This window comes from Acinonyx jubatus, chromosome A1 (genome assembly GCF_027475565.1).
Source record: "Acinonyx jubatus isolate Ajub_Pintada_27869175 chromosome A1, VMU_Ajub_asm_v1.0, whole genome shotgun sequence".
Taxonomy (NCBI): domain Eukaryota; kingdom Metazoa; phylum Chordata; class Mammalia; order Carnivora; family Felidae; genus Acinonyx; species Acinonyx jubatus.
The window spans coordinates 222,233,954-222,254,089 of record NC_069380.1 but is presented as its reverse complement, the minus strand read 5'-3'; the positions used below and the strand labels follow the sequence as shown (position 1 = coordinate 222,254,089).

Here is a 20,136-nt window from a genome sequence, read left to right as displayed (position 1 = left end):
TCGCGTGGTGCCCCTTCTGTGGCTAAACAGTGGCACTAATGATGGGGCTGGGGGGGAGAGCAGGGGGGTAAGGAGGTGGGGGGGGATATGGCTGCTGGAGAGGTTCTGGGAGGGAGAGAAGTCGCGATAATGCTAATGTATTTGTGATTCTGACAGCAAAGAGAACTCAAAGATGGCCCCGTAGGTGACGAGATTTTATTGGGGCTGACGCCACCCTGTTCTGTCCCCCCTTACCTCAGGGTTAGACCCAGCTAGGTGTTCTTCTATGCCCGTTTTCTGCTTCATGGCTACCAATAATCATACTGGTCTTTGGAATTTTCGTGTTTCAGTTTTTATAGATGAGGCAAAACCATTAGCCGACTCCCGTGTGGCTGCAAACGGGAGCCACAGTGAGTGTCCCCTGAGCCACTGGCTTCAGTTCTACCACGTTAGCTTCTTAAGAAATACGATTCTTAGGACCCACGCTGGACCCATGAGTTAATCTGGAAAAAGACCCCTTGGTCTGCATCATTAACAAGGTCCTGGCGTGATTCCGCTGTTCTCAAATTTCACTCCTTCTATTTGACATGTTGTTTTTAAATTTGACCAAATAAAAAGATTTTGAATGACGTCGACATGAGGGGCAAGTTGGTACTGAATTCCATTTGCTTCAATTAGAAATCGTTCCTATTCATTCATTCCGCGAGGAGATATGGATTGAATTTTTACCATAGCGGGTGTGGAGATAAAAGACGTAGTCTTGCTTTCGGAGTTCCCGGTTGGGAACAAATACCCCTCAGTTATGTTTCGCAATCTCACAGCACTCTGGGACTCAGACTTTCAATGTTTTCTTATTATTCAATGGCTCATTAAGTGGCCAGGAGACTCAAACTTGAAGAAGGCAAGTGTGGAGAGGGAATGCTTGGCTGGGAAATATTGAGAGATCTACTCCACTTGTAAGAGTGGGGGGCCGCATTACGAGTGACATTAGAGGTGACCTTGTGTTATTTAAGCTCACCATTGCAGTAGCCTCTTGAAAAGAGACAGCTTTTACTGTTTGCCTGTGGATTCAATGTATTCTTCCTTAATTCAGCCCATGTTTCCTAAACTCTTTTTTGTTTTGCGCTAAGCATAGCACCAAGGGGGGGAAAAAGGGCAAATTCTTTGCTTAAAAATCAAGGACCTGTAGGGGCGCCTGCCTGGCTTAGTTGGTTGAGCATCCCATTTTGGCTCAGGTCGTGATCTCGTGGTTCGTGAGTTCAAGCTCCATGTCGGGCTCTGTGCTGACAGCTGGGAGCCTGAAGCCTGCTTCAGATTCTGTGTCTCCCTGTCTGCCCCGCTCACGTGCGGGCACACACACACTCTCTCAAAGTATATATAATGGTTTTCTTTGAAAATGATTAAACTATGAAATAGCAGCAGGACTGGAAATACCACTACATTTACTATTGGTGCCAGAACAAAAAGGTACATTAAAATGTCAATATGTGACAATTTTAAGTGGTCATAAAACGTGTGAACCAGCCCTTCGTGATTAGATATAGAAAATACTGGAAATAAAACTGTGGTTTTTCCCTGCACCGCCAGGTCTCCTCCCTTCTCCCTGGCTACTAGTCAGACTTTGTCCAGGGGACTACATTGAGCGCATCTGTTACGGCTCCAAGCCTAGGATGATCTGTCTAGTTGACCAGTAAGCCCCCAGAATGTCTCAGCTTCTGGAAGTTGTTGTTTTGTTTTGTTCTGTTCTGTTTTGTTTTTCCCTGGGCTTTGTTTAATTCTGTCTTGAGAGCTTTCAGTTAGTGGCAGTCATAGGACATATTAGTTTCCCAGGTCGGTAGTGGACGGGAGGAGTGGTTCAGGAGTGATCTTAGCTTGCCTTTCGTGGGTTGGTTGTGGTTCACTTACTAGCTTTATTGGCGAAAAGAACAGGTGATTCATATGGAGTCAAATGTTAGAATGTCGCAGCCAAGACTCTTGAAAGGACCACTCCTTAAGTGCACATAAATAGTGATGCAAATGCACAGCAGACTCTGAAAGAAAGCATATTAGGCTATTGATGAGAATGAATAATACATGTTTTCTGATGGTCTGCTGCGTGTGGCAGGATGTTTTAAACGGGAGGGGAAAAAAAAACCCCTCTGCATAAGGTCTGCATTCGGTCAACCTCCTATTCAAAGCCATGCTTAATGTCCTCTGTCATATTTATAGCAGCACATAAATTCAGTTGTATGGTTAAAAGTTGTAGAGCCAACTGGAGATATACTTTGAAAAACTGGTTTCTACAATATGCATTTAGTAACTTCAAAAGTCTCACAGTGATTTGTGCGTCCTCCTCTTAATTACGTGATGGGGCCTAATGCTGTAGAATTCGCCACCGTGGATGATCTCTGGAACTTGGCCATGTCTCACTTAATGGAATGGGGATTTCGGTTGTTATTTAGCATACTTATTTCTACTGCTGTGTAACAGCTGAGCTTATATAACCAAATTTATACTCCTGGTTCTTTCATTTTATACGTTTATAATTTGAAAATTGCATTTCTCAGTGTGGAGTAAGCCTGCCATGTTTATGGAGCACCCATCGTGGATTCACAACCGTAAAACAAAAGCTTTGTTCTTGAGGTTTCAGATATGTGTTGAAGAAATTTGAAGAAGGGCTTTAGGTCAATGCTCCAGTAAGACTAGATCTGTGTTACTGTTAAAGCTCCCTGCCCAATACAACAGAATATAAAAGGGCTAAGCAAGGATGAGACAGATGGATGGCTTATTAAAGATCAAGACCAGATTGCATGATCAGGAAAGAGTAAGTGTAGCAAAGTAGTTCTTAAGATTGAATGCCCTTTTTATATTTACATTGAGAATAAGGTTCTAGAGACCAAATGTGCCTTCCCTTATTTCCAAGCCTTTTATATATAATGTGATGAACCTATTTGCTTTAACTTGGACACATCAAATTGTTTTTCGATAAGACCTCTCCAGGTTTATTGGTCACTGTGTTCATCCTTTAACACTTTAATTGATGAAATGGTTGTCCTTTTTTCTCTGTGTGCTTGAGAAATCCTAAGTGTTGTAATAGGAAAGAAGCTAAGTGATACGGTAAATAACTAGAAAAATAAAGACCTGGAATACTAAAAGGCAAACAACTATTTCAAATGCTCATGAGTTAACGTGCCCTGCAGAGAGATCCTGTTGAGATCGTAGTGAATCTTTGACCGTGTTCACTTGAAAGAGAGGGATGTGGATGCTGAGTCTGGGCACGCCACTGGCCTTGGACTTGCCCTCACTCCTTTCTCTCCCTCCCCATCTGTATAGTAAGTAAGCTTTACCAAGCCCAATTTTGACTTACTTTCTGAGTGAGTCTTCCAGAACCTTGAATAATCAGTGATTTCTCCTTTCTGTTTGTCCTTTCATTTCTTTCTTCCTTCTTTGTCTCTTCCTCTCTTCCCATATGTATTTTCTCTTCTTCCAAACCCTTACAAACTCTGTCTTGACAACATTCCAAGTTCTTGTCTTGGCTTTTGCCTTTACTGTAGCAACGCTCTTTTCTGTTGACCATTGTGGATATCTCTCCTAGCTCCTCTTACGCTCTGTGAGCCCTTCCTGAGAGACCTATATCTTCATTCTTCCACCCGAGTCACTCCAAAGTCAGTAGTGGGCAACTTATCCCCAGATCGAGTCACACAATTTCCCTCTTGGCCTTTTTGCAGCAGCATGCAGACCCGCCAAACTGCTTCCTGAAACCCTCTCTTCCTTTGCCTTCTGAGATGTATACTTTTTTCCCCTTTGCGACTCCTCTAAGAGCTGCTTTTCTACTTTCTGCCATTTGAATACAAACATTCTATTAGACAGCCTTATAGATTTATATTCCATCATCCCTCCCTCTAGGTAAATACATCCTCACCTATCTCCTCAATGTCAAGAGGGTTTTCTTACAATCTTAACTGGACTTTCTACTTTCCTGTCTTCATCTATAGATAGTATAGCTATCTGTCCGGGGAGGTTATCATGATGGTCGAGACCTCATGTAAGTGCCAGCGTGCTTGGGTTCACACCAACACCTCCAGAGGAATAGTTGTACGATCTTAGGTGAGCTATTGACCCACAACATGCCTTGGTTTCCTCAGGGCAAAGTGGGGGTAGTAATAATAATTCTTTCTCCATAGGATTGATGAGACAGTTAATGAGTCAATATACAGTGAGAGTAAGTACTATGTGTATAAATACTTTTGATATTTCTACTATCTCAGACCCCATCTCCTCTATCAAACTTTCCTGATGCCCTTACTCCAATTAAAGGTTATCTCTTCTGGGAAAAGTATGGTTTTTCACCCTCTTGTAACACTTAGCTTACTCAGCTTACTCTCATTTTAATTGTCTCTGTATGTCGTCTCTCTCCTGCTAGACGAGAGGAGGATTTTTGGTTCACTTGTCTCTGTGCATGGCTCCTACTTGAACCCACCTCAAAACAGTTCTTTTCTTATGAAGATTAAGTCTCTTCTAGAATAATTTCTGAACATTTGAAGTTCTCGAGGCCACTCTGCATGTTGGATTCTTTTTTAAGTTTTTTTTTTTGTTGTTAATGTTTTATTTATTTTTGAGAGAGAAAGTGTGAGCAGAGGAGGGGCAGAGAGAAGCGGGGACAGAAGATCCGAAGCGGGGCCCTGTGCTGACAGCAGAGAGCCCCATGCGAGCCTTGAACCCATGAACTGGGAGATCATGACCTGAGCCAAAGTCGGATGCTCAACCAACTGAGCCACCCAGGCGCCCCACTGCATATTGGGGCATATCTGTTCTTATCGAATATAGTTTTTGAATATGTCGTGTTTCTTCATTCTTTATAAATTCTTTTTCTTTAATGTTTGTTTATTTATTTTGAAAGAGAGAGAGAGCGCGCACACATGAGCAGTGGGGAGGGAGGGAGGGAGAGAGAATCCCAAGCAGGCTCTGCCCCAGTGTGAAGCCCCTTTTGGAACTGGGAGATCATGACCTGAGCTGAAATCATGGAGTCTTGATACTTAACCGACTAAGCCACCCCGGTGCTCTTGTAAATTCTTTCTTAAAGGTAATTTCCCCCCCTTTTCTCTTACCCTAATATTTGCTTCAGCTAACCAGTAACTTGGGTATTTTTTTAGGCCGCAGTAATTATAAACCCAGTTGGTCTGGTGAAGAGTTTGTCTGCAGATACAATTCATGAGTTCTAACTTTGCAGGTTACCTTAAAATCAATCATGGATTGCTTTGCTTATAAACCTGTGGGAGCTTTGCAGCCCTGAATTCAGACTGATAATTACTTGTTCAAGAGTACAGTTGATATACTCTGGCCACGCATTTAACCGTGTCAGGAAGCACTGATTCGTTCTCAGCATTTGTGTGAAGCAGATGTATTTTCTTCTGATTCTGAAATGGAAACAGAATCAAAAGGAGACTGTAGTCAGTCTTGATCATATCATGAAGCAGCAATCAAACTGGGAATAATGCCCCAGCCTGTGACACCTGCCGTGGCATATTCATTCATGTTGCGTTTTGCTACGTGCGTGGAGTCATCCTCATTGTAATCTGGTTGATGTCATCCTTAAAAACTCGGTTCTCCTGGTTGGAAATGAAATGGTTAATTAATCCAGATTTGCATTTTCAGAATAAAAATCTTGGCAATGGATGGGACCTTTGTACGTCTTGTATAGGAGGTGCCTAGATATTATTAGCACAGAGAAAGAAGACATAAATAGGAATAGCATGTGAAGTTGTAAATATAGTAACTTTTAGATCATATGGGAGAAATTCTATATTAGTCTTTTTTTTTTTTTTGGTTTGGTGTGGTCTGGTTGTATATACCAGTTAAGTATACCAGTGACTTTCCTTGTCACAGACTTGTGGTGGTGTTCACTGACGTAGTGACAAAAACGTGAACATATTAGTAAGAAATGCAAGTGGGTGACATCGTGGAGTATGTAGTGATTGGAGAGAGAATACAGTGCATGTAATCCCCCGGGGTTTGGGGGTAGCGAATGCCTGGAAACTATGTCATTATGCAAGGTTGCATTTTCTGAAGAGCGACACTGCTGTAATTGGGGCTTGCAGTTTTGTGCCAAAGACTGGGGCGACACTAATGGATACTGACCAACCGAGGATTACTGAAACGAAGATTCGACAATTGTGAGGGGTGGCCCTGTGCAAATCGAGACACCTAAAATTCAATACGTGGGCTAAGATAAATACTAATACTTAATTGCCAGTAATTTTGCTCGCTACCGAGATACAGACGGGTTCTTGAAAGCTATTTGGAGGGAGTGGGGGACGAGCGAAAATCGGTGGCCTCAAAGGACTGAAATCTCAGAGTCGGTCATGACAGTGCTTCTTTGCTTCTCTTACTCAGAACCCCTTTTGATCCAACATTTCTCCTTTCCTCTCTCATCTGCACCCAACCAGACTCTTTAGTAAGTGTTTTATTTCAGGGTCTGAAGAAAGGAAAGGGTAAATGAGAGCTCCCAGAAACCCTACGGTGACTATAGGAACAACTTCCATAAAGGCGAAAATATTGATTAGATTCTATCCAGGTAACTAGGGCTGTGCCTTCCTATGTTTTAAAACATTGCTAGTTTTTTTTTTTTTTTTTTTTTTTTTTTTACTAAAACCAAAGGCAGGGGGTCAGGGCCTGTGTTTTCGCGTGGTAGGAGCCAGAGGATTTGAGAGCCTCAGTTCTAGAAGAGGGAGAATGTCTTCTGTCTATGGAGAGGACTGAGCAGCAAGTCAGCTCAAGGGCTCCACGCACCCAAACTGAGCCCCTTTCTGAGCACTGGAGAACAGAGAAACTATTTTCATGGGCTCCCTGATTCAAAATGCCACTCACCGTGGAGTCCAGGTAGAAACCTTACACAGCTAGATACTCTCATTCTTGGGTGCCCGGAAGGCATCTTGCTAGAAAAGCTGGCTGCATGGGGCGCCTGGGTGGCTCGGTCGGTTAAGCGTCGACTTCGGCTCAGGTCATGATCTCACGGGCCGTGGGTTCGAGCCCTGCGTCGGGCTCTGTGCTGACAGCTCAGAGCCTGGAGCCTGTTTCAGATTCTGTGTCTCCCTCTCTCTGTGACCCTCCCCCGTTCATGCTCTGTCTCTCTCTGTCTCAAAAATAAATAAACGTTAAAAAAATAAAAAATAAAATGTTAAAAAAAAAAAAAAAAAGAAAAGAAAAGCTGGCTGCAGTTTCCATGAGTAAAAAAGACGCAGATAAAGATTGGATCGGATGGAGGAGTAGATTTTCAGAAGAAGTGGTATAGCGAGGGTGGAGAGACTTGATTCAAAATAAGAAACTTCCTCTCATTGATCTCATTCTCCTCACTCTTGCCCTTGCTCTCTCTTTTATGTGAACATAGTGAATCTTTGCCCTTACTGTTTTCAAGTCACCATGACCTCGTGCTGACCATGACCTCCCAAAGCAAAGTTGGCATTTAAAACCTGTAACTGGCCTGAACTCTTTCTCAACTTACAAACTCCCGACAAAGTCTTATAAAATGTTGCTTTCTGTAGCTTTGTAAAAAGTTGATGCGTCCTAATTTTGTTTTGTGTAATTTGTCCCTGACAATAAATGTAGAAATGAATTCCTGCTTGATTGAAAAAACAAAACAAAACAAAACAACACCTGGGGCGCCTGGGTGGCTCAGTCGGTTAAGCATCCGACTTCGGCTCAGGTCATGATCTCACGGTCCGTGAGTTCGAGCCCTGTGTCAGGCTCCGTGCTGACAGCTCAGAGCCTGGAGCCTGCTTCCGATTCTCTGTCTCCCTCTCGCTCTGCCCCTCCCCTGCACATGCTCTGTCTCTCTCTGTCTCAAAAAATAAAATAAAATAATGAAAACATTAAAAAAATAAAAAAAAAATTCACGAGAGATTTCTTAGATAAAACTGTTTAATGAGGTTCTGAACACATAAGAAAATTCAGAAAAAATACAGACCTTTATAAACAAATTGAATTTTTTTCCCTTGAAAGAAATATCCCATATTTCTGTGCTCAAACACAAAACAAAAATGGTTCTACCCAGAGTAAGTGGTGTAAGTGATTGTAAGTGTTTGTGTGTTAAGCTCTTCAGACTTCTCAACTCTGAAGGAAAAGAGAATGAGTCCTCAGCTACAACCTTCAACTTTAGCAATATTCAGACCACTTTTGTGGTACTGGACTATCTTAATATTTATTCTGTCTCAAGAATTCTACCCTTTTCCATAAAATTCAAGTTACTTTTTTTCCCATGGTGGTGGCAAGAGAATAATTTCCACCTGGTGCAAATTTCTGTTTTATAAATGCTTTTTTTTATATGCAGGAAACTGGTTACTTAAATAGTCTTCCATAACTAACTGAATTTAAATATAGATATGTATATTTATATAAATTTAATATACATAATATATTATTATCACATATATAATATATGTATATATATAATATATACATATCTTATATATATATATAATTTATTTAAGTAAACTCTATACCCATCATGGGACTTGAACTCAAGACCCTGAGATCAAGAGTCCCATGCTCTACCAACTGAGCCAGCCAGGAGCCCTTGACTTATATATTTAAATGATTCTCACAGGATATAGGATGGGACAAGGAAATTGTTTTAATTTGGCTTCTGAGGCTTAGTAATCCTTTTATGTCACTATTGACTTTTGCTTTTGAGTTTTAGGTGGATATATTGTTCTAGCAAATTGAACCTAAGAAGTCTTCCCACGTGGTTTTCCTCAACCAACACTCAACTGCAAGTCATGTTAGCTTCAGGAGCCTGTGATGGATCTTCCATAGATTGACTTAAATTCTATTGAAAAGATAGTTTTAAAATATTTTTAGCATTGCACAAAAGGGGAGATGGTTAGCGTTTGATTGTTTCTAGAAAGTGCTTCTTCTTAGAGTTCGGCATAGGGCACGTCTTGGCCAGCAGGACCACCAAGGGTTGGTAGATGACCCATCAAAAGTAGGTCAAGGGAAACAACTGAGCGTCTTCTATAAACACAACGTGATGAAATAGTTCTGCATGAGCAAAACTAACGAAGCGTAATTTTTCTGACAGTTACGTTTTCATCTGAAGTGTTTTCAGGGTTCAGTTCTGCCCCCACTCATTACTTACGGAGCTGATGCATTATTCTGAAAACATATCCTAAGTGTAATTGAAAACCTCAGAAAATGTTTTTTGGTCAATACTTGGATGTTGTTTTGTAAGTTTTTATTTCTAACTTTTAACAAGTTTCACGTGTGTTGAAGGTACTGAACATTTATTGTACATTAATTATATCTACAAAGAAATCCAACTATAGCAGGAAACCAACTGGATGTCAATCTTCAGGGTGCAAGGTGGTGTGTAAGTTTTTATGATAATAATCAGCAGGAATATAGAGCTTTACTGATGGCTTTCATCTGTTCAAGCTGCTATAAGAAAGTATCATAGACTGGGTGACTTATAAACAACAGGAATTTCTTTCTCACGGCTCTGGAGGCAATAAAATTCCAAGGTCAGGGTGTAGCATAATTGGGCTCTGGGGCCTAGTGCCGACTTCTTCCTCTGTCCTCACATGGTGGGAGGGGCTGAAGCACTCTGTGGGGTCTCTTATAAGGGCACCTATCCCCTTCATGAAGGCTCCATGCCCAGGACCTCCCAAAGGTCCTGCTTCCTAATACTGTCACCTCAGAGATGAGCTTTCACCTTACGAGTTTGGGGGAGGACACAAGCATTCCGACTGTAGCACTGATCGTAACCCATTTTTCACACACATAGCATTTTGTTAGTGTCATAAGCCTTCATAAAATATATGCACACATTTCCACCTTTCCCACCAAGACCATGAACTTTCAGTATCTTCATTTTACTGAATAGGAAATTTGAGACCCAGAGGGGAAGGTGATTTGCTCAGACTCTTAAGCAAATTATTGACAGCTGGAACCAGCACTCTGCATGCTTGCCATTTTTAGCAAACTTTCATACTGAGTGCGAGGGGGCTTGTTTTTGACGTGTCTTAAAAGATTTGTAATTTACTTAACCTTTTTCTAAGTGACATTTTGTCCTCGGCCCTTCTGCCTTCATTGTCTCAAAATGAAAGACCAGATTTTAATTCAGGAGGCTAGGAGGCTATGCTGATGGTAGATTGGTTTGTTTTAAGGTAAGAAAAAAATGTAAGTGCCCATCAGGAAAGTTCTGGATGCGCTGATCATATTAGCGTTTGTAAGAATTGTTACTTAATGAAATTAAGTGATAATTCAGCTCTGTACAGAGGTGATTTTGACCCCGTGTCCCCTGCGGGTTGTGTGTACAAAATAAACATGACTTAGGTGATTTGAATGGCTAAGAAGCATCTTCCATGTTCCCTGATAGGCTCTCTGGAGTGAAAGGAACAAAGACTTGGGAGAACCTTGTAGGGGAGATCATCTCTATTAGAGTATGTTGACTACAACATAACCTTTCAAAGTATTTCTTGCCCTTAATCCCCCAAACAATTTTTTTTTTTATGTAAAATTTAAGCTGTCAAGAGTCAGAGTCATTTTTTTAAGGTTTGCTATAGTGGCGATATATGGGGTCACATTTCTTTTCTTTATAGATACATATAGTCTTCAGCTTCATAGTTGAACATGAGCTTGTAAGCAGGATTTTGTTTTATATAAAAAAAGGGCTTGTCAGCTTCAAGATTCAACAGGATGTTTGGAGAAAGAATTAAAATTTAATTTTTAGGCCATTTATTACTTTACTTCATGTACCTATTTCTGAGGCCTGAACCCATCATCTTACCTTGCCTGCCTAGCTAGGGAGTTCTTCTTTCACGTGCCTTCATCCGCTTGAAGACGTTAGACAAACACACCTTTGGAATTTTCATGAAAGTTCATGAGTATACACGGTCATTTATTAGGAAAAGTCATTAGCTGCCAACAGAGAAACGTGTCAGTCGCTTTGATCAGCGAACCGTGCTAGAGTGACCCTTTCTCTCCTCTTTTCACCAACAAGCAGAACTTGAATTCTCTGGAATATTTGTGTATAGCCACGTGGGATTAATTAACTAGAGAGAGGTTTGCTTTTATTGGGGGAGTAAGTCACAGGACAGCTGTGGGAGATTTAAAATACCATGTTAGGACCTTAAAAGTATGAACGTGTTGGTACTTGGTAAAAGAAAAAAAGTCCTCCACAGAATGCTGGGAAAAAAGGGGGCATTTGACAGTGTGACCCTCCCTCCTAAGCAATTTGTTTAGCTTATTAGCTGCGCTAAGGCGTCGATCAAGTTTTTGGCCTTCCACGTGTATTATAGGCAATAAATGAATTTTAACTGCAGAATTTGGGTTCTGCCTTCATCCCGATGACTGAAACGGAATTTTCCCTTGTTTCCGTGGAACAAATGATGAAGAGATGGTAGGAAGATGAAATAATATTTCTTCCGTGGTCGCTCTGGTACCCAGCTCAAATTAGGAGGCATTAGATTTGGTGACCGGTCTATAATTTTTACTTCTGTCTAGAAAATAATTTCTTGCTATCACAGACTGTTGATGTTTTTAAAAAGACTTGTAACCTCTTGAGAATCTTAAGTGCATAGAACATTCACATCCAAAGAGTAGACAAATTTACTCTCAGCAACATGATGACAACAGATAGGTGTACCAACTTCTTTTCCGCATCCACCCGGTCCGCAAGAGCAAGCTTGAAACTCACATACCAAAAATCTTCTTGGTGACATTTCAAAATATTGTTAAATCGTCTTTTGATTACTGTGCCTGTGTGTGTGGAGCCCGTGTTCTACCGTTCTCGTGGGGTTTACAAGCACAGACCTAGCTAGGAATCGCAAAATTAAATGACAGGGAGGGGAATTTAACGTTTCTTGCAGGCCCATGAAATGTCAAACGTTATACCGATGCTTCGCACGAAATTCCCCTAAGATTGACATTTTTTTTTTTTCTATAGAGGAAATGGAAGGACAATGAGGTTAAGTGACTTGCAAGGATTCAGGGCAGGTGTGCTGAGGAGTTGGGATTCATTAGCAACATCTTAGGAGTCACCCACGACGCATAATTCTTGTACAGGATTTTCCAGATTTAACACAGTGCAGTCTCTTTGGTTGTTGTTGACCGCTAGTTATTTTCTACGCCACGTTGAAGCCGTTAGTGTGTAGTTTTGGCCCCGGTGACATCGAATTGTCTTGTAATTTTAAAGGACAACTCTGGTAAGAGATCAACTTAAGTGTCTGGTTATTGTATCCACACTATGAGGTCAGTTCAGTGCATCAGCATTGGTCTGAGTTTTTAATGGCTAGTGAATGTTCCAGATGTGGAGAAATGCGAAGGTAGGCTTAGCCTTCACTGTAGCTCAGATTGAGGTTTAAATCATTTCCAGGGGGGATTATTTGCTGCTGATTTTTGATTTTAACTGCTTTTTTTTTTTTTAACTTAGATGTTTCAACTCACAACTTGCTACACCAACTGATTTCTCTCAAAATTAGAAGTAAAACTATGAGAGAAGTAATTAAAACGCATACCCACTGCTCTCCTTATTTTTTTTAAGGATACTGATACAAAGCCCCACTGACAAATGGGGTGATGAAAAGTTTATGGGCAGAGGGTATCTGAAGTTCAGAATTTCATCATTATCTTGACAACATCTTGAGTTCTGAGTCACCCCACGTCGGCACCAACCTTGTGACCCAGGGAGGGTAACATTCCTGAGATGAGCTCTGTCCTGTGGGAAGCTTGCTCATGAACTTCCCTCTGACCTCTTGGATGGTGCCTTCTCACCTTACATGCTGGATTTGGCTTTTGCTTCTAGTCCTGCCCCATGACCTCCGTTAGTTAGAATTTCCATATGGGTAAGAGGATGCTAACGGTATACTTACTACATTGTGGTACCATTGAGAAGGTTAAATAAAATAATCTCGTAATGTGTTCAGGATTAGGATTGTGCTCGACACGCAGGAAACCGTTAGATTTTAAATTTTTTTTTCAACGTTTTTATTTATTTTTGGGGCAGAGAGAGACAGAGCATGAACGGGGGAGGGGCAGAGAGAGAGGGAGACACAGAATCGGAAACAGGCTCCAGGCTCCGAGCCGTCAGCCCAGAGCCTGACGCGGGGCTCGAACTCACGGACCGCGAGATGGTGACCTGGCTGAAGTGGGACGCTTAACCGACGGCGCCACCCAGGCGCCCCAGATTTTAAATTGTAATTTTAATTTACCCCTCGGTATATGCAAGGTTTTCACCCCTGTGGTCTTGGGAAATAACCAGACTTCCCTGCTTTTCCAGGGTTCTGGTGGATTCTATAAGCCTCCCTCTGATACCCCACTATAACTACTGTAAGAAAATTAGCCAAATGTAGGGGCATTTATTAACTTTGTGTTTGAAAAAACAAATAGGGTTGGAGACTTTCTTACAACTTGATTATGTACATTCATTTCCTGCCCAGAAATGAATCACAGCTGGGTTTAAAGAATAGAAAGTGGCCCTGTGTTTCAGAAAACCAATTTTAGTAACACAGATTTTAGGTTTGTAGACCAATATAGCTTTAAGCCTCTGGGGATAGCTATATAGAATTTCATGCTGTGTATGTCAAAAAGAGGCACCCCTATGTTATGGGCAGAATGCACACCACATTTACACTTTGTCTTCTATTCTGTGACTTCTAAATTGGCGTATAGGTTTCTATGATAGAATTGGAGAATATATAGAAAAGGCAGGCCTGTCAGGTTTTCTGTTTCTTAGCTCTAACCTCATGAACCAGAATATATCTTGAAATAGCAGAGCTGAAATTATTTTGACATTCCTGCATACTGGCTAATTGAGAACTCAATGAAAGAGTTGTAAACGACAACTTAAGACACTGGTCCAACTTATCTCTTTATGTTTTCACTTATTGCTTTGTGGTTGTTTAGGAGATTAGAGTGGGTTTAATTGTATTTTTACCCTATATGTTTGCCCCCACTTCTGAGGGAGAAATAACCAAAAATTAAGTCAAATAGAGTCCATTGGATATCCGAAGTGGATCATGACCAAAAGCCATTCTTTTTTTTTTTTTTTAAAGCTACATAAGATAAATTCTTTCTTTCATAACATAATAAAGGCCTTCCTTCAGACTAGGAACATTATTTTAGTCATCTTTCAGCTTATTCCTTTTTTCCTCCTTCAGCCATTAAATGCATTCCAGACAGGGAATTCACATATAGAGTGGAAATGAGCAGAGACGAATTTCGACCAAAGCATAGCACTCTCCTACCCAACACCCTGCTTTTAAATAAGATAAATGTAGATTATTTCACGGTCATGAATTACGATTCCAAGAAGTGTAAGGAATAAAATTTTCTGTTCTAAATGGATGACATCAATGACAAAAAAAAAAAGGTGACTGGGCAACAAGAACGTTCTAATTCTGCCTCCGCTGGTGCCCAGGGCAAGGCCTTCTCTCTCCTGGACTTTCCTTAATGGTGAGGACTGAAGAATGCATGGACATTCAATCTGCTCCATGTTTCATCAAGGAAAAGCAACCAAATTTCCTCTAAAGAGCAACAGGTCAGTGGGTTCCCACTGATATATGATGGCATAAACATGCACTTGGAAAAACATAGCATGCCTGCTTATTTCTGGCAATGGTTCTAGACTGAATTTATTTATAAATTTATAATTTATTTATTTATTTATTTATTTATTTATTTATTTATTTTTCTCAACGTTTTTATTTATTTTTGGGACAGAGAGAGACAGACCATGAACGGGGGAGGGGCAGAGAGAGAGGGAGACGCAGAATCCGAAACAGGCTCCAGACTCCGAGCCATCAGCCCAGAGCCCGACGCGGGGCTCGAACTCCCGGACCGCGAGATCGTGACCTGGCTGAAGTCGGACGCTTAACCGACTGCGCCACCCAGGCGCCCCTATAATTTATTATTTATTTGGATTTGCTTTCGTACTATGGAAGAAAAATTGAGGGTTCAAATACAATCACAGTGTCTGAGGCCAGAATCAAAAGCCTCGAGGAAGTTGGGAACTTCACTCGGAGTGGAAAAAGCCTGTTAATGACCATTGAGTTAGTTGGAATTCTAATCAGGTTATTGATTATGATAATTGATAATGAAGGCCATTTTCATTTGGCTATGGAAGTATGTCAGCCAAAAATACCTGGAAAAGCAATGAATACAAGTCTGGAACAACTGAAAAAGCAAATAGAATTAGAGGCACTACGTAGGCTTTTCATTTCTTGGGTGGCAGTTTTCCTGTAACCGGTCCGGCTCGATAACCAGAAAGGCCACATGCTGCTTGTCTTTGGAGATGTGTGTGCCGATATGAGCATATAGCTGAATAGCTAAGTTGGAGAAGAGTTGGTAGTTTGAGATTCTTTTCTAGGAATTTGTCATTTGTGCTTGATTACAGCTGTGCCATTTCTCTGGCAAGTATTGTAAGATGATGGAGCCTCTTCCGGGCAGCACTATGGATCTAAAACGGCTGCCTCTGGGGGCGCCCGGGTGGCTCAGTCGGTTAAGGGTCCGACTTCGGCTCAGGTCACGATCTCCCGGTTTGTGAGCTGGAGTTCGAGCCCCAGGTCCGGCTCTGTGCTGCCAGCTCAGAGCCTGGAGTCTGCTTCCGATTCTGGGTCTCTCTGTCTCTCAATGATAAATACACGTTAGAAAGAAATTAAAATACGATAAATTGGCCGCCACTGACATTTTGTACGCAAGCGTGCACTAGTGTTTGCGTTGGACGTCGGAAAGCAGACAAGAAACAAATACTGCGCCCCTTCTCTTTTCGATGGACACGCTTAGCGTTTCATCACGGATTCTTTGATCTCAGTTTATTATTTCCTCTACTTGCTGCAACCAGACGCTCTCTAACTGGGCTCTTTTTCAGATTCATTTTTTTGTCATTTTTAACTGTGGCAAAATATGAAATTGACTGCAGTAACCTGTCTTAAAGGGTACAGTTCTGGGGCGCTTGGGGGGGGGTGCTCAGGCGGTTAAGTGTGGGACTCTTCATCTGGCTCAGGTCACGATCTCATGGTTTGTGCGTGAGCTCCAGACGGGGCTGGGCTCTGCCCTGACGGCGAGGGATTTTCCCTCTCCCTCTCTCTCTGCCCCTCCACTGCTCACGCTCTCACTGTCTCTCTCAAAATAAATAAATAAACTTAAGAAGGAATAAAGTGCACAGTTCAGTAGCGTCCGGAGCTGTTTCCTTTGTAAACGGAAGCTTCTTTTAGTTTTCCTACTGAGAAGCATCTTGGTCCATGCTGTCTGCTAAACAGTCAGACCCGGTGGCTCCTAAATAGAAGGTTCTTTCTCAGAGTTGTGCAGGCTGGGAAGTCCCAGCTGGGGGTGCAGGCAGGTGTGGTGAAGGGAAAGCCCGCTTCTGACTGGTCGTGATTGGTCCCCTGGCTGCTCCTCCGTGGGGAAAAGGCTGGGGAGCCACGTGGGGGTCCTGTCTGCAGTCCCACCCGCGAGGGCCCCACCTTCGGGTCCTAATCACCTCCCAGAGGCCCCACCTCCTAGCGCCATCGTCTCAGGGCGCGGCGTTAGGATTTCAGCCTGCCAGGTCAGGGGTGGGGAGGTGCGCAAAGCCATTCCCTCCGGAGCCACCAGTAACGCTTCTGTGTTGTGTCGTGTTGTGCTGTGTTACAGAACTCCAAGATGGGAGGCAAGCTGAGCAAGAAGAAGAAGGGGTACAATGTGAATGATGAGAAGGCCAAGGACAAAGACAAGAAGGCCGAGGGTGCAGGCACCGAAGAGGAGGGAACCCCGAAGGAGAACGAGGCCCAAGCGGCCGCCGAGACCACAGAGGTGAAGGAGGGCAAGGAGGAGAAGCCGGACAAGGATGGCCAGGACGCGGCCGGCAAGCCCGAAGACAAGGAAGGCGACAAAGACACGGCCGCGGCCAAGGAAGACGCCCCGAAGGCGGAGCCCGAGCAGACGGAGGCGGCGGCCGAGGGCAAGCCCGAGCCCCCGAAGGCCGCCGAGCCCGAGCCCGCGGCCGCGGCTGGCGACGCCCCCAAGGCCGCGGAGCCCGAGGCGCCCGCGGAGGCCAAGGCCGACGACAAGGGCAAGGAGGCCGGGGAACCCACCAAGACTGAGGCTCCCGCAGCTCCTGCCGCGCAGGAGACGAAAAGTGACGGGGCCCCGGCTTCAGACTCAAAACCCAGCAGCACCGAGGCTGCGCCGTCGTCCAAGGAGAGCCCCGCAGCCACGGAAGCACCCAGTTCCACGGCCAAGGCCCAGGCCCCCGCAGCCCCCGCGGACGAGGTCAAGGCGGCCGAGGCGCCCGCCAGCTCCGAGCAAACCGTAGCAGTCAAGGAGTAACAAGGACAGCCTATGGAAACCGAGTCTGCTTCCACCGCCTGTCTCTCTCTCTCTGTGTCTCTCTCTCTCTCTGTCTCTCTCTCTCTGTCTCTCTCTCTCTCTCCTATACTAACTCGTTTCAAATCCGAAGTAATGATATGTATTGCCCAAGATTAAAGGAAAAAAACAAAAGGATGTTGTCCCATCGAGGGAGGGAGGGGGTGGGGAGAATCCAAATAGTATTTTTGTGGGGAAATATCTAATATACCTTCAGTCAACTTTACCAATCAGTCCTGGATTTTAAAGATCAATGTCTGAAAGTACAGTACAATTTTTGTACCTGAACTGCTGTCACAGGCACTCCGCCGCTAAGATCCGAATATCTTGTCTTCTGCAAGGGGGTTGGGAGTGATGCGTTTGATTCTGCCCACAGGGCCTAGGCCAAGGCAATCAGATCTTTCGGAAAGCAGTATTTTCTGTGTTTTTCTTTTTAATTTACAGCTTTTCTTATTTTGGTATTTTTTTAATGTTGTGGATGAATGCCAACTTTCAGACAGCCCTCTTAGCCTGTCCACACGTATCTCGATGCCAAGACTCCATTCTTCCTCCCCAGGTATTTTGGGGAGTAACAAACATTCTCTCATCCTACTTAGCCTCCCTAGATTTCTCATGACGAGTTAATGCATGTCCGTGGTTGGGTGCACCTGTAGTTCTGTTTATTGGTCAGTGGAAATGAAAAAAAAAAAAAAAAAGTCTGCGTTCATTGCAGTTCTGGTTTCTCTTCCATTCTGTGTCACAGGCACCAACACACCGCTCATTGGAAAATGGAAAAAAAAAAAAAAAATAAAAAAACCCCAAAAAAAATGTACAATGGATGCATTGAAATTATATGTAATTGTATAAATGGTGCAACAGTAATAAAGTTAAACAATTAAAAAGAAGTAATGAGGACTATTGGTTTTCTTTTATGGCCCCTTCCTCCTTGGTTATTACCTCAGTAGAGAGTAGAGTGCTCTCTTGGGCATTTTCCTGGAGGTATTTGGATAGAAGTATAAAGCGGTATGTTCTCACTTTGGCGAACATTATCTGTTTAAAAAATTAGCTGGTGGATCAGTGTCACTAAATTATCTTGGAGAGGCTAAACTAAAAAGTGACTCTGGCTATATACCTTATAACATGGGGTGTTATTAATTTACTTAGAACAAATGTATATATATATATATATATATATATAAAGTTTATTAAGTTTATTTATCTCTATATATATTAAGTTTATTTATTTTGAGAGACAGAGCATGAGCAGGGGAGGGACAGAGAGGGAGGGAGAGACAGAATCCCAAGCAGACTCCACGCTGTCAACGCAGAGCACGACTCGGGGCTCCATCCCACAAACCATGAGATCGTGACCTGAGCCCAAATCAAGGGGTGGACAGTCAACTGACAGAGCCACCCAAGTGCCCCCAGAACAAGTATTTTTGAATAAAACAAGAAGCAGTAAGCAGAGTTGATCTTGAAGGCTGGGAAAGAGAATTCCATATCCTATGGAAAAATATCATATATTATGTATGTTGTGAAAACACTGATGATCATATTATTTTAGCCCTTTACTTACCGTATTCATGACAAAGCCTGGACAGAGGACCCAAGGGCTGTGAGGAGGCAGTGAGATAGCAGCTCTGTGAAAGCCAAGTGTGGAACAGGAGTTCGTGGTGACCGGATTCCGCTGTTGGTTTTGCCGCTAATGTCTTGTACGACTTTTCAGTCTCTTAACCTCCAGGTCTCCCTGTGTTACCTACAAGAGGGTGAAGCCTTTATGATCTCTAAGGAAAGACCCTTGTCACTTCGGAAATATTTAGTAATTTGTGTATATGCCTGGTAATAATGTTATAGGATGGATAGATGCCCACCAACGTATGTGACATCAACTTCATCCTTGATTTCTCCCCCAAAGCTTGCTCTGGTTCCATATATTCTGTAGATGGGGAAAGGCTTGGGGAACTGGCAGAAGCAGTGACTTTCAGAGTGTGCTCATCCACCTGTAACACAGGAAAATAAGGAATTGTCTCTTGAATCTCTTGGTAGTAATTTGGGTCTTTTCCAACTGGCTTCTAGAAGCTACATCTCAGATGTAAAACCCTTAACAATGAACTTAACCCTAGCCACAAAAAGATTTCTCATGATTGAATCAGTTAACAACAGGTTTTGGCAAGGAGTGGCATTGGGTGGTAATTAATCAGAGTTACAAATATGATTTCACACCCTACCGTAGAAAAATTTCTATGGGACTTGTGAAGGGCCGGTACACTGGGATTATTAATTCTCAAAGAGACTTAAGTGATACAGCAGATACAGACGAACCTGGTGCTGTCCCTGCGGGTTAAAGAAATTAGCCCCAGTTAACTTCTGAGTGATCTGTCGTGTGTACCACACCTAAGATGTTGTCAGAGGATAATTCTGGAAGAAGAAATGGTGAAACCGAATACTGGGCAAATATTATACCTCTTGGGTTCAATTCATGCCTATGATCGCCTTTGGGGACTTTTGGTTCTTGTTTCTATAGTGAAATGAATTTGAATTCTTAATGCTTGAGAGCACAGCATACAAGAAAGACGTAAACACCTTAACCACCAAGCAACTCTTTTAGGTAGGAAAAAAAGCAGAGGAATGCCCAGGTTGTTACAAGGTGTCCGGGCGTATATAAAATAGCTTGGGGGCAGGTTGGTAGGGGGTGGTGGGGAGATCACAGATTCAGTGAACCTTGGGGGACATTTGTACGGTTACTAATATTAAATACTGTGCATTTCTTACAGATAAATGTCATCGGTGGAAGCCATATGTTATATATTCACTGTCTCTTCATCCCCTTTTTTAATTAAAAAATTCACTAGGTTTTTTGGT

General features: G+C 42.7%; 1 protein-coding gene across 3 annotated transcripts in view; it reads left to right on the top strand.

Annotated features, from left to right (window-relative positions):
- Positions 1-18,179, top strand: part of BASP1 (brain abundant membrane attached signal protein 1) — a 56,530-nt gene extending 38,351 nt beyond the window's left edge. For all 3 annotated transcript variants that reach the window (XM_027074571.2, XM_027074559.2, XM_027074565.2), the window contains one exon: positions 16,585-18,179. In XM_027074571.2, coding sequence (XP_026930372.1) covers positions 16,594-17,259 — 666 coding nt within the window. In that variant the 5' untranslated portion in view covers positions 16,585-16,593 and the 3' untranslated portion in view covers positions 17,260-18,179. The remainder of the gene's footprint in view (positions 1-16,584) is intronic.
- The last annotated feature ends 1,957 nt before the right edge of the window (positions 18,180-20,136 follow it).